Source organism: Pristiophorus japonicus, chromosome 3 (assembly GCF_044704955.1).
Source record: "Pristiophorus japonicus isolate sPriJap1 chromosome 3, sPriJap1.hap1, whole genome shotgun sequence".
Lineage (NCBI taxonomy): Eukaryota > Metazoa > Chordata > Chondrichthyes > Pristiophoridae > Pristiophorus > Pristiophorus japonicus.
In genome coordinates this window covers 6,513,782-6,528,327 of record NC_091979.1, presented here as the reverse complement: position 1 = coordinate 6,528,327, position 14,546 = coordinate 6,513,782, and the positions used below count along the sequence as shown (strand labels likewise).

Genomic DNA, 14,546 nt, shown 5'->3' with positions numbered 1-14,546 from the left:
AGGAACATTTTACCGAGAAATGGGCCCGCATAGTCAACATGGATCCTCGACCATGGTCTGGAGGGCCAGGACCACAAACTTAGTGGTGCCTCTCTGGGCACGTTGTTCAACTGAGCACATACGCTGCATTGCCGTACACAGGACTCTAAGTCAGAGTCGATACCGGGCCACCACACGTGGGATCTGGCTATCGCTTTCATCATTACTATACCCGGGTGTGTGCTGTGGAGATCCGAGATGAATGTCTCCCTGCCCTTTTTAGGTAGCACTACGCAGTTACCCCACAACAGACAGTCTGCCTGAATGGACAGCTCATCCTTTCGCCGCTGGAACGGCTTGATTAGCTCTTGCATTTCAACGGAGATGCTGGCCCAGCTCCCATGCAGTACACAGTTTTTTACTCGGGACAGCAGAGGATCTTGGCTGGTCCAAGTCCTAATCTGGCGGGTCGTGACAGGTGATTTATCATTTTCAAACACTTCCATGACCATCAACAAGTCTGCGGGCTGCGCCACCATCAACAAGTTTGCGGGCTGCGCCATTTCCACCCCCGTGGTGGGCAATGGTAGCCGACTGAGAGCATCCGCACAGTTCTCGGTGCCTGGCCTGTGGCAGATGGTATAGTTATACGCTGATAGCGCGAGTGCCCACCTTTGTATGCGGTCTGAGGCATTAGTATTTATCCCCTTGTTTTCAGCGAACAGGGATGTGAGGGGCTTGTGATCGGTTTCCAGCTCTAATTTGAGGCCAAACACGTACTGATGCATTTTCTTTACCCCTAACACACACACTAATGCCTCTTTCTCAATCATGCTATAGGCCCTCTCGGCCTTAGACAAGCTCCTGGAAGCATAGGCGACAGATTGCAACTTCCCTGCAATGTTAGCTTGTTGTAATACACACCCGACTCCATACGACGACACATCACATGCTAGCACAAGTCTTTTACACGGGTTATACAATACAAGCAGCTTGTTGGACCATAAAATGTTTCTGGCTTTCTCAAAAGCAATTACTTGTTTTTTTTCCCCATACCCAGTTCTCACCTTTACGCAATAACACATGTAGGGGCTCTAAGAGGGTGCTTAACCCTGGTAGGAAGTTACCAAAATAGTTGAGGAGTCCCAGGAATGACCGCAGCTCCGTGACGTTCTGTGGCCTGGGTGCGTTCCTGATAGCCTCTGTCTTGGCGTCTGTGGGCCGAATGCCATCCGCCACGATCTTTCTCCCCAAAAACTCCACTTCTGTTGCCGTGAAGATGTATTTTGACCTCTTCAGCTGCAGCCCTACGCGATCCAGTCGCTGGAGGACCTCCTCCAGGTTTTGTAGGTGCTCGACGGTGTCCCGACCCGTGACCAATATGTCATTCTGAAAACCACCGTGTGTGGTACCGACTTGAGTAGGCTCTCCATGTTTCTCTGGAAGATCGTTGCAGCCGACCGAATTCCAAACGGGCATCTGTTGTAGATGAACAGTCCCTTGTGCGTGTTGATGCAGGTGAGGCCCTTCGAAGACTCCTTCAGCTCCTGCGTCATGTAGGCCGAAGTCAGTTTGAGCTTGGTGAATGTTTGCCTCCTGCCAGCGTCGCAAATAGGCCGTCTGCCTTAGGTCGCGGGTATTGGTCCTATAGCGAGAAACGATTAATAGTTACTTTATAATCGCCGCAAATACTGACCGTGCCATCACTTTTGAGTACTAGAACAATCGGGCTGGCCCACTCGCTGAATTCCACTGGGGAGATGATGCCCTCGCGTTGCAGTCTGTCCAGCTCGATTTCCACTCTCTCCCTCATCATGTGAGGTACCGCTCGCGCCTTGTGGTGAATGGGTCGTGCCTCTGGGACCAAGTGGATCCGCACCTTCGCCCCGGAAAAGTTTCCAATGCCTGGCTCAAATAGAGAAGGAAATTAATTAAGAACCTGGGTACATGAGGCCTCATCGACATGCGATAGCGCTCGGATGTCATCCTAGTTCCAGCGGATTTTGCCCAGCCAGCTCCTTCCAAGCAGTGTGGGTCCATCGTCCGGGATAATCCAGAGTGGCAGTTCGTGCAGCGTGCCCTCGTAGGTGACCTTGACCATGGCGCTGCCCAGGACAGTGATAAGCTCTTTGGTGTACATTCTCAGTTTTGTGTGGATGGGGCTCAGGGCTGGTCTGAGTGCCTTGTTGCACCACAGTCTCTCAAACATCTTTTTACTCATGATGGAGTGGTTAGTACCAGAGTCCAGTTCCATGGCTATGGGTAAGCCATTCAATTTTACATTTAGCATTATAGGTGGACATTTCGTCGAAAATGTGTGCACCCCGTGTACTTCAGCATCTGCCTCCTCTCTCTGAGGCTCGAAATTGCTTTGATCCACCATGGGCCGATCTTCCTCTGCCACGTGGTGGTTAGCAGGTTTTGCAGAGCTTGCAGATCGTCTGCAAGCTCGTTGGAGGTGCCCCATTGTTCCACAGCTCTTGCAAACATACCCTTTAAAGCGGCATGAATAGGCTGAATGGAAGCCTCCACAACGCCAACAAGGTGTGAATTGCCTTGCATTCATCCTTTGTTGTGGACTCTGAGTCATCTGGGTCACCTGAGGCCTGCTGGCAGTTGCAGACTCATGGTTTCTGCCCTGTACATTTCTGCTCGCAAACACAGTTCCAGTTAATTTATGAACATTGCTAGCACTTGTGTGCTGAGAGATTTGTTTGGTGTTATCACCGGTGGACATAAACACCTGTGCTATCGCAATGGCCTTGCTGAGGGTCGGTGTCTCTACAGTCAAAAGTTTTCATAGGATGGTCTCGTGGCCAATGCCCAGTACAAAAAAGTCTCTGAGCATTTGCTCCAGGTGGCCATCAAACTCTCATTGTCCTGCAAGTTCGTGGTCGAGGAGGAGATGAGAGTCCGGGGTCGGAGGCTGATAAAAAGGCCGCGAGTTCAACAGTCGGGAGCTCGCGGTCAGGAGGCCCAGCCGGTGCAACTGCAGCAGGGAGAAGGCAAAAAAGAAGTAGAAAGAAAGCGAAAGGTGACGTCACAGCCAAGGGGGTAAGTGATTGGCTGGTGATTGGTAAGTAGTTTTTCGTTCTCTTTTCTTTATCAGTAAATAACCTTTAGCATTGCTGTTGCCAAATTAAGTTAATCTAGGGGTTAAGTCATGGCAGGAGAGCTCGGACACGTGTTATGCTCCTCCTGTACTATGTGGGAACTCAGGTACGCCTCCGGTGTCCCTGACGACTACGTGTGCGGGAAGTGTATCCGCCTCCAGCTCCTGACGGTCCGCGTTGCGGAACTGGAGCTTGGGTGGATTCACTCTGGAGCATCCACGATGCTGAGAATGACGTGAATAGCACGTTTAGTGAGTTGGTCTTACCGCAGGTAAAGGGTCCACAGCCAGATAGGGAATGGAAGACCAACAGGAAGAGCAGTGGAAGGAAGGTAGTGCAGGGGTCCCCTGCGGTCATCCCTCTGCAAAACAGATACACCGCTTTGAGTACTGTTCAGGGGGATGACTCATCAGGGGAGGGCAGCAGCAGCCAAGTTCATGGCACCGTGGCTGGCTCTGCTGCACAGGAGGGCAAGAAAAAAGTGGGAGAGCGATAGTGATCGGGGATTCAATTGTAAGGGGAATAGATAGGCGATTCTGTGGCCGCAACCGAGACTCCAGGATGGTATGTTGCCTCCCTGGTGCAAGGGTCAAGGATGTCTCGGAGCGGGTGCAGGATATTCTGAACCGGGAGGGTGAACAGCCAGTTGTCGTGGTGCATATAGGGACCAACGGTATAGGTAAAATCGGGATGAGGTCCTATGAGATGAATTTAAGGAGCGAGGAGCTAAATTTAAAAAGTAGGACCTGAAAAGTAGTAATCTCGAGATTGCTACCAGTGCCACGTGCTAGTCAGAGTAGGAATCGCAGGATAGCGCAGATGAATACGTGGCTTGAGCAGTGGTGCAGCAGGGAGGGATTCAAATTCCTGGGGCATTGGAACCGGTTCTGGGGGAGGTGGGACCAGTACAAACCGGACGGTCTGCACCTGGGCAGGACCGAAACCAATGTCCTAGGGGGAGTGTTTGCTGGTGCTGTTGGGGAGGAGTTAAACTAATATGGCAGGGGGGTGGGAACCTATGCAGGGAGACAGAGGGAAACAAAATGGAGACAAAAGCAAAAGACAGAAAGGAGAATAGTAAAAGTGGAGGGCAGAGAATCCCAAGGCAAAAAGCAAAATGGGCCACATTACAGCAAAATTCTAAAGGGGCAAGGTGTGTTAAAAAAACAAGCCTGAAGGCTCTGTGCCTCAATGCGAGGAGTATTCGGAATAAGGTGGACGAATTAACTGCGCAGATAGCAGTTAATGGATATGATGTAATTGGCATCACTGAGACATGGCTCCAGGGTGACCAAGGCTGGGAACTCAACATTCAACATTTAGGAAGGATAGACAGAGAGGAAAAGGAGGTGGGGTGGTGTTGCTGGTTAAAGAGGAAATTAATGCAATAGTAAGGAGGGACATTAGCCTGGATGATGTGGAATCGGGATGGGTGGAGCTGTGGAATACCAAAGGGCAGAAAACGCGAGTGGGAGTTGTGTACAGACCACCAAACAGTAGTAGTGAGGTTGGGTACAGCATCAAACAAGAAATAAGGGATGTGTGCAATAAAGGTACAGCAATTATCATGGGCGACTTTAACTTACGTATAGATTGGGTTAACCAAACTGGTAGCAATGCGGTAGAGGAGGATTTCCTGGAGTGTAATCGGGATGGTTTTCTTGACCAATATGTCGAGGAACCAACTAGAGAGCTGGCCATCCTCGACTGGGTGATGTGTAATGAGAAAGGACTAATTAACAATCTTGTTGTGTGAGGCTCCTTGGGGAGGAGTGACCATAATATGGTAGAATTCTTTATTAAGATGGACAGTGACACAGTTAATTCAGAAACTAGGGTCCTGAACTTAAGGAAAGATAACTTCGATGGCATGAGACGTGAATTGGCTAGAATAGACTGGCAAATGATACTTAAAGGGTTGACGGTGGATAGGCAATGGCAAACATTTATAGATCACATGCATGAACTTCAACAGTTGTACATCCCTGTCTGGAGTAAAAATAAAGTGGGAAGGTGGCTCAACTGTGGCTAACAAGGGAAATTAAGGATAGTGTTAGATCCAAGGAAGAGGCATATAAATTGGCCAGAAAAAGCAGCAAACCTGAGGACTGGGAGAAATTTAGAATTCAGCAGAGAAGGACAAAGGTTTAATTAGGAGGGTGAAAATAGAGTATGAGAGGAAGCTTGCCGGGAACATAAAAACTGACTGCAAAAGCTTCTATAGATATGTGATGAGAAAAAAATTAGGGAAGACAAACGTAGGTCCCTTGCAGTCGGACTCAGGTGAATTAATAATGGGGAACAAAGAAATGGCAGACCAATTGAACAAATACTTTGGTTCTGTCTTCACGAAGGAAGACATAAATGACCTTTCGGATGTACTAGGGAACCGAGAGTCAAGTGAGAAGGAGGAATGAAGGATATCCTTAATAGGCGGGAAATTGTGTTAGGGAAATTGATGGGATTGAAGGCCGATAAATCCCTGGGGCCTGATTGTCTGCATCCCAGAGTGCTTAAGGAGGTGGCCCTAGAAATAGTGGATACATTGGTGATCATTTTCCAACAGTCTATCGACTCTGGATCAGTTCCTATGGACTGGAGGGTAGCTAATGTAACACCACCTTTTAAAAAATGAGGGAGAGAGAAAACGGGTAATTATAGACTGGTTAGCCTGACATCAGTAGTGGGGAAAACGTTGGAATCGATTATGAAGGACGAAATAGCAACGCATTTGGAAAGCGGTGACAGGATCGGATCAAGTTAGCATGGATTTATGAAAGGGAAATCATGCTTGACCAACCTTCTGGAATTTTTTGAAGATGTAACAAGTAGAGTGGACAAGGGAGAACCAGTGGATGTGGTGTATTTGGACTTTTAAAAGGCCCCACACAAGAGATTGGTGTGCAAAATCAAAGCACATGGTACTGGGGGTAATGTACTGACGTGGATAGAGAACTGGTTGGCAGACAGGAAGCAGAGAGTCGGGATAAACGGGTCCTTTTCAGAATGGCAGGCAGTGACCAGTGGGGTGCCGCAGGGCTCAGTGCTGGGACCTCAGCTCTTCACAATATACATCAATGATTTGGATGAAGAAATTGAGTGTAATATCTCCAAGTTTGCAGATGACACTAAGCTGGGTGGCGGTGTGAGCTGTGAGGAGGATGCTAAGAGGCTGCAGGGTGACTTGGACAGGTTAGGTGAGTGGGCAAATACATGGCAGATGCAGTATAATGTGGATAAATGTGAGGTTATCCACTTTGGGGGCAAAAACACAAAGGCAGAATATTATCTGAATGGTGGCAGATTAGGAAAAGGTGAGGTGCAACGAGACCTGGGTGTCATGGTTCATCAGTCATTGAAAGTTGGCATGCAGGTACAGCAGGCGGTGAAGAAGGCAAATGGCATGTTGGCCTTCATAGCGAGAGGATTTGAGTATAGGAGCACGGAGGTCTTACTGCAGTTGTATATGGCCTTGGTGAGGCCTCACCTGGAATATTGTGTTCAGTTTTGGTCTCTTAATCTGAGGAAGGACATTCTTGCTATTGAGGGAGTGCAGCGAAGGTTCACCAGACTGATTCCAGGGATGGCAGGACTGACATATGAGAAGAGATTGGATCAACTGGGCCTTTATACACTGGAGTTTAGAAGGATGAGAGGGGATCTCGTAGAAACGTATAAGATTCTTACGGGACTGGACAGGTTAGATGCAGGAAGAATGTTCCCGATGTCGGGGAAGTCCAGAACCAGGGGACACAGTCTTCGGATAAGGGGTAGGCCATTTAGGAGAAACTTCTTCATTCAGAGAGTTGTTAACCTGTGGAATTCCCTGCCGCAGAGAGTCGTTGAGGCCAGTTCATTGGATATATTCAAAAGGGAGTTAGATGTGGCCCTTACGGCTAAAGGGATCAAGGGGTATGGAGAGAAAGCAGGAAAGGGGTACTGAGGGAATGATCAGCCATGATCAAATTGAATGGTGGTGCAGGCTCGAAGGGCCGAATGGCCTACTCCTGCACCTATTTTCTATGTTTCTATGTTTCTATGTAAGTCACCATAGCTCGGCGACGTAGCTCGCCACTTCCTGACCTTCAGATCGCTGGCACGTGTAGAACCGATACCTCACCATCAGCACGCTCTCCCTCAGGTTAATTTGCTCCCGAATCAGTGTACACAGCTCCTCATGTGACTTATCTGTGGGTTTCACTGGAGCCAGAAGATTCTTCATGAGGCTGTAGGTCGGTGCCCCGCAGACCGTGAGGAGGATCGCTCTCCTTTTTGCAGCTTCCTTCTCCGTCCAGCTCGTTGGCTACAAAGTACTGGTCTAACCGTTCGACATAGGCTTCTCAGTCCTCACCCTCCGAGAACTTCTCCAGGATGCCCACAGTTTGCTGCATCTTTACGTTGGATTCGTATACTCGTCGCCAGTTGTTGTGTTCCTAACACAGATGAGGCTGCACACAGGGAGGTTAAAGTAACAGTGACCTCAGTTTTTATTAAGACACTCCAGAGTGAGGATCAGGTCTTAGGGGCCGGCTTATATACAGTGCTCCCAAGGGATTCTGGAATCCCTTGGGTCTTCAGGGGATGCGCTCCCTGGTGGCAGAGCATGGCAGTGCATGCTTTACAGATACACAACACTCCCCTCTCTCCGTCTCCCCTCAAACTGTGGGATTGCCCCCCTCCCTCAGCCTCCTCTCACACTGTGGGACTCCCTCCCCTCCCTCAGCCTCCACTCACACTGTGGGACTCCCTCCCCTTCCTCTATCTCCCCTCACACTGTGGGACTCCCTCCCCTCCGTCCGTCTCCCCTCAAACTGGGATTCCCCCCCTCCCTCCGCCTGCCCTCACACTGTGGGACCCCTCCCCTCCCTCCATCTCGCCTAAAACTGTAGGACCCCTCTCTCCCTCTGTCTCTCAAACTGTGGGACACCTCCCTCCCTCTGTGTCCCCTCACACTGTAGGTCTCCCTCCCCTCTCTCACCCTTCCCTCAATCTGTGGGACCCTCTCCTCCCTCTGTCTCCCCTCACACTGTGGGACTCCCTCTCCTCCCTCTGTCTCCCCTCAAATTATGGGACCCCTCCCCTCCCTCCATCTCTCAAACTGTGGGACCCCTCCCCTCCCTCCATCTCCCCTCAAGCTGTGGGACTCTCCCCTCCCTCAGCCTTCCCTCACGCTGGTTTTCCTTGTCTCGTCTCCTGCCCGAACAGCCCTGAGATGGTCCTGTCTCTCAGGGCCTTAGCTCTTCCCCCTAGGCCCAATGTTGCAGGATTGTAGCCGGACTCTGACCCTGACTTTCGCTCCCTCCCCGCAGAGCACTGAAGAAGGGTTGTCGGTGTGTGGAGGTTGATTGCTGGGATGGCCCAAACCTTGAACCGATCATCTACCACGGACACACGCTCACATCCAAGATTTTCTTCAAAGACGTCATTTCAGTGGTTAACAAATACGCCTTCAGGGTAAGTGTGTGTGAGTCAGTGTGTGGTGAGTGCGTGTGCGTGAGTGAGTGTGTGGTGAGTACGTGAGTGAGTGTGTGCGTGAGTGTGTGCGTGAGTGTGTGCGTGAGTGAGTGTGTGGTGAGTGCGTGAGTGAGTGTGTGCGTGAGTGTGTGCGTGAGTGAGTGTGTGCGTGAGTGTGTGCGTGAGTGTGTGCGTGAGTGAGTGTGTGGTGAGTGTGTGCGTGAGTGAGTGTGTGGTGAGTGTGTGCGTGAGTGAGTGTGTGAGTGAGTGCGTGAGTGAGTGTGTGCGTGAGTGAGTGCGTGTGTGAGTGTGTGCGTGAGTGAGTGTGTGGTGAGTGTGTGCGTGAGTGCGTGAGTGAGTGTGCGTGAGTGAGTGTGTGCGTGAGTGAGTGTGTGCCTGAGTGTGTGCGTGAGTGAGTGTGTGCATGAGTTTGTGCGTGAGTGTGTGCGTGAGTGAGTGTGTGCGTGAGTGTGTGCGTGAGTGTGTGCGTGAGTGAGTGTGTGGTGAGTGTGTGCGTGAGTGAGTGTGTGGTGAGTGTGTGCGTGAGTGAGTGTGTGCCTGAGTGTGTGCGTGAGTGTGTGCGTGAGTGAGTGTGTGGTGAGTGTTTGGTGAGTGTGTGCGTGAGTGAGAAGTGTGGTGAGTGCGTGAGTGAGTGTGTGGTGAGTGTGTGTGTGGTGAGTGTGTGCGTGAGTGAGTGTGTGGTGAGTGTGTGCGTGAGTGTGTGCGTGAGTGAGTGTGTGGTGAGTGTTTGGTGAGTGTGTGCGTGAGTGAGTGTGTGGTGAGTATGTGAGTGAGTATGTGCGTGAGTGTGTGCGTGAGTGAGTGTGTGGTGAGTACGTGAGTGAGTGTGTGCGTGAGTGTGTGCGTGAGTGAGTGTGTGGTGAGTACGTGAGTGAGTGTGTGCGTGAGTGAGTGTGTGGTGAGTGTGTGCGTGAGTGAGTGGTGAGTGAGTGTGTGTGTGAGTGTGTGCGTGAGTGAGTGTGTGGTGAGTACGTGAGTGAGTGTGTGCGTGAGTGTGTGCGTGAGTGAGTGTGTGGTGAATGTGTGCGTGAGTGAGTGTGTGGTGAGTACGTGAGTGAGTGTGTGGTGAGTACGTGAGTGAGTGTGTGCGTGAGTGTGTGCGTGAGTGAGTGTGTGGTGAGTGTGTGCGTGAGTGTGTGCGTGAGTGAGTGTGTGGTGAGTGTGTGCGTGAGTGTGTGCGTGAGTGAGTGTGTGTGTGAGTGTGTGCGTGAGTGTGTGCGTGAGTGTGTGCGTGAGTGAGTGTGTGTGTGAGTGTGTGCGTGAGTGTGTGCGTGAGTGAGTGTGTGGTGAGTGTGTGCGTGAGTGTGTGCGTGAGTGTGTGCGTGAGTGAGTGCGTGAGTGTGTGCGTGAGTGAGTGCGTGAGTGAGTGTGTGTGTGAGTGTGTGCGTGAGTGAGTGTGTGGTGAGTGTGTGTGTGTGGTGAGTGTGTGCGTGAGTGTGTGGTGAGTGAGTGTGTGTGTGAGTGTGTGCGTGAGTGAGTGTGTGCGTGAGTGTGTGCATGAGTGTGTGCGTGAGTGAGTGTGTGGTGAGTGTGTGTGTGAGTGTGTGCGTGCGTGAGTGTGTGCGTGAGTGAGTGCGTGAGTGTGTGCGTGAGTGAGTGCGTGAGTGAGTGTGTGTGTGAGTGTGTGCGTGAGTGAGTGTGTGGTGAGTGTGTGTGTGTGGTGAGTGTGTGCGTGAGTGTGTGGTGAGTGAGTGTGTGTGTGAGTGTGTGCGTGAGTGAGTGTGTGCGTGAGTGTGTGCATGAGTGTGTGCGTGAGTGAGTGTGTGGTGAGTGTGTGTGTGAGTGTGTGCGTGCGTGAGTGTGTGCGTGAGTGTGTGCGTGAGTGTGTGCGTGAGTGAGTGCGTGAGTGTGTGCGTGAGTGAGTGCGTGAGTGAGTGTGTGTGTGAGTGTGTGCGTGAGTGAGTGTGTGGTGAGTGTGTGTGTGTGGTGAGTGTGTGCGTGAGTGTGTGGTGAGTGAGTGTGTGTGTGAGTGTGTGCGTGAGTGAGTGTGTGCGTGAGTGTGTGCATGAGTGTGTGCGTGAGTGAGTGTGTGGTGAGTGTGTATGTGAGTGTGTGCGTGAGTGTGTGCGTGAGTGTGTGCGTGAGTGAGTGAGTGCGTGAGTGAGTGCGTGAGTGAGTGTGTGTGTGAGTGTGTGCGTGAGTGAGTGTGTGGTGAGTGTGTGTGTGAGTGTGTGCGTGAGTGTGTGCGCGAGTGAGTGTGTGGTGAGTGTGTGCGTGAGTGTGTGTGTGTGAGTGTGTGTGTGAGTGTGTGCGTGAGTGTGTGTGTGAGTGTGTGCGTGAGTGAGTGTGTGGTGAGTGCGTGTGCGCGTGAGTGCGAGTGCGTGTGTGTGAGTGTGTGTGCGTGTGAGTGTGTGCGTGTGAGTGTGTGCGTGAGTGTGCGCGAGTGTGCGCGTGAGTATGCGTGTGAATGTTTGTGTGAGAGTGTGTATGTGTGAGAATGTGTGTGTGTGTGTGTGTGTGTGTGTTGGTGTGTGAGTGTGTGCTTGTGGTGGGGTGAGGGGGGGTAGGTGTTATTACATGTGTGTGCGCTTATATAGTTACAATGGGTGAGGGCAGGATCGGACTCCCATTTGTCACTCACCATTCTGACCACATCTGAGAGCGGAAAAGTTCTGAGGTGTCGAGGTTGCTGATGGGAATATTTGTTTGTACCCCGTGCTGTACCTGCCCTGGGAGTGTTTGATGGGACAGTGTAGAGGGAGCTTTACTCTGTATCTAACCCCGTGCTGTACCTGCCCTGGGAGTGTTTGATGGGACAGTGTAGAGGGAGCTTTACTCTGTATCTAACCCCGTGCTGTACCTGCCCTGGGAGTGTTTGATGGGACAGTGTAGAGGGAGCTTTACTCTGTATCTAACCCCCTGTACCTGCCCCGGGAGTGTTTGATGGGACAGTGTAGAGGGAGCTTTACTCTGTATCTAACCCCCTGTACCTGCCCTGGGAGTGTTTGATGGGACAGTGTAGAGGCAATGGAACTAACAGTAAGTAACAATATAAAACAGGCTGTCGATTCACACCCATGCGTGTTGAACGATTGCAGAAAATCAGAATGACCCCCATTGATTCCCGGGGTCAGTGAGTGGGAATGAGACGGGAAAGAGAATTGAAGGAAGAATTAAACAAGAGCTTAGAAAATAATATTCCTTAGGCAGAGAGAGTTGAGGATGAGGAGTGCTTTGCGACAAATCTCTGTCGAGGCAGAGTCTGTAAATTAATATCAAAAGGAGGAGTGAGATATTTGTTGTAAAAAGAGAAATATTCAATTAGTTTAAGAATATAAGAAATAGGAGCAGGAGTTGGCCATTCGGCCCCTCGACTCTGCTCCGTCATTCAATAAGATCATGGCTGATTTACCATCGCTCCATCTTCCAGCACTATCCCCATATCCCTCGATTCCCTTAATATCCAATAATCTATCGATATCTGTCTTGAATGTACTCAATGACTGAGCCTCTGGGGCAGAGAATTCCAAAGATTCACCACCCTCTGAGTGAAGAAATTCCTCCTCATCTCAGTCAATGGCCGACCCCTTATCCTGAGACTGTGACCCCCTTAGGCTCTTGTGGAGCATAAATACCGGCACAGACCAGTTGAGCCACATGGCCTGTTTCTGTGCTGTAAAATATCTAGGAGCTGGAATGGGAGGGACTTTGGTGCTGCGGAGAGTGTGGCTATGGGGGTTGGGGGTATGTGGAGGGGGCTATGGGGGGAGGTGGGGGTATGGGGGGTGGGTGTATGGGGGAGGTGGGGGTATGGGGGAGGGGGCTATGGGGGGGAGGTGGGGGTATGGGGGGAGGTGGGGGTATGGGGGGGAGGTGGGAGTATGGGGGGTGGGGGTATGGGGGAGGGGGCTATGGGGGGGAGGTGGGGGTATGGGAGGGAGGTGGGAGTATGAGGAGGGGGGTATGGGGGGAGGTGGGAGTATGGGGGCATGGTGGGCGGTATGGGGGGGTAGGGGGGTATGGGTGGAGGTGGGGGTATGGGGGGTGGGGTGGGGGTATGGGGGGGAGGTGGGAGTATGGGGGGGAGGTGGGAGTATGAGGAGGGGGGTATGGGGGGAGGTGGGAGTATGGGGGCATGGTGGGCGGTATGGGGGGGTAGGGGGGTATGGGGGGAGGTGGGGGTATGGGGAGGGGGGTATGGGGGAGGGGGGTATGGGGGGAGGTGGGGGTATGGGGAGGGGGGTATGGGGGGAGGTGGGAGTATGGGGGCATGGTGGGCGGTATGGGGGGGTAGGGGGGTATGGGGGGAGGTGGGGGTATGGGGGGTGGGGGTTGTGGGAGGTGGGGTATGGTGGAGGGGGGTATGGGGGGGAGGTGGGGGTATGGGGAGGGGGGTATGGGGGAGGTGTGGCTATGGGGGTTGGGGGTATGTGGGAGGGGGCTATGGGGGAGGTGGGGGTATGGGGGGTGCGTGTATGGGGGGGAGGTGGGGGTATGGGGGGGTGGGAGTATGGGGGGGAGGTGGGGGTATGGGGGGGAGGTGGGGGTATGGGGGGGTGGGAGTATGGGGGGGAGGTGGGGGTATGGGGAGGGGAGGTGGGAGTATGGGGGGGTGGGGGTATGGGGGAGGGGGGTATGGGGGAGGTGGGGGTATGGGGGGGTGAGGGTATGGGGGGTATGGGGGGTATGGGGGAGGTGGGGGCATGGGGGGGAGGTGGGGATATGGGGGGGAGGTGGGAGTATGGGGGTGGGGGTATGGGGGAGGGGGCTATGGGGGGGAGGTGGGGGTATGGGGGGGAGGTGGGAGTATGGGGGTGGGGGTATGGGGGAGGGGGCTATGGGGGGGAGGTGGGGGTATGGGGGGGAGGTGGGAGTATGAGGAGGGGGGTATGGGGGGAGGTGGGAGTATGGGGGCATGGTGGGCGGTATGGGGGGGTAGGGGGTTATGGGGGGAGGTGTGGGTATGGGGGGGTGGAGGTCTGCGGGAGGGGGGGTATGGGGGAGGGGGCTATGGGGAGGTGGGGGTATGGGGGAGGGGGGTATGGGGGAGGGGGCTATGGAGGGGAGGTGGGGGTATGGGGGTGGGGGGCTGTTTACCTTGACTTTGTTGCAGTTCCATTAACAACCTAATGATGGTGGTAGGTGTCGGAGTTCCCGGTGATCCTGTCCATTGAGAACCACTGCAGCATTGAGCAGCAGACCGTCATGGCCCATCACCTGCAAAGTATCCTGGGAGACAAGCTGTTGAAAAGCACCATCGATGGGAAGGTCCCAACCCGACTCCCGTCTCCAGAGGTAAGAACGACAAACAGGCACTCACACGGCACTGGGCCCAAGATGGCCGCTTGGCACCTGATCTATCAACCGCCAGCAGGCGCACATGACTGCATCCTAGACGTTTCGAACCTGGGTTAAATAACAAAATCACTTCTCTTAACGGGCTGGATGTGGGCAGCGTGAAGTACAGGCCTCAATCTTCAGCCTGGGATACATGGGGCCTAGATTTGGACAGCCCAGGACACAGGCCTCAATCTTCAGTCAGGGACACAGGCCTCAGTCTTGAAGGCCTCAAGAATCAGACTTAGCAATCTGGGGAACATTCGATGAGGGTGAAGTAGAGCTATGAAGCGAATCAAAAAAATTAATTGCCATTAATCGAGTGATTCAAATTTTTAATCCCAGGTAATCTCGGATTTAATTGCTATTTAATTGATACATTTACTGCACCCATCTCATTCAATTTTGCTTTATTCTTAATTCTATTATTAATACCATCTGTAATGTATTTGCTTCATAGAAACATAGAAACATAGACAATAGGTGGAGGAGTAGGCCATTCGGCCCTTTGAGCCTGCACCACCATTCAATATGATCCATGGCCGATCACGTCCCTCCACAATCTCTCGCCGCTCCTTCGCCCCGACCTCGCCGCTCCTGCTGTACCTGCCCACGCTCCAATCACCGACCTGGACCTTGACGAGGTCACTCCTGCGCCAGCTCGCGCTGTACCGTGCCGCGGTACGCCGCCACGCTGCCCGT

General features: G+C 52.6%; 1 protein-coding gene across 1 annotated transcript in view; it reads left to right on the top strand.

The window, feature by feature from the left end:
* LOC139260442 (1-phosphatidylinositol 4,5-bisphosphate phosphodiesterase delta-4-like) overlaps positions 1-14,546 on the top strand; it is a 93,385-nt gene that overhangs the window by 23,601 nt on the left and 55,238 nt on the right. The window contains exons 6-7 of the mRNA XM_070877005.1: positions 8,402-8,546; positions 13,650-13,802. Of these exons, the coding sequence (XP_070733106.1) occupies positions 8,402-8,546; positions 13,650-13,802 (298 nt within the window). The remainder of the gene's footprint in view (positions 1-8,401; positions 8,547-13,649; positions 13,803-14,546) is intronic.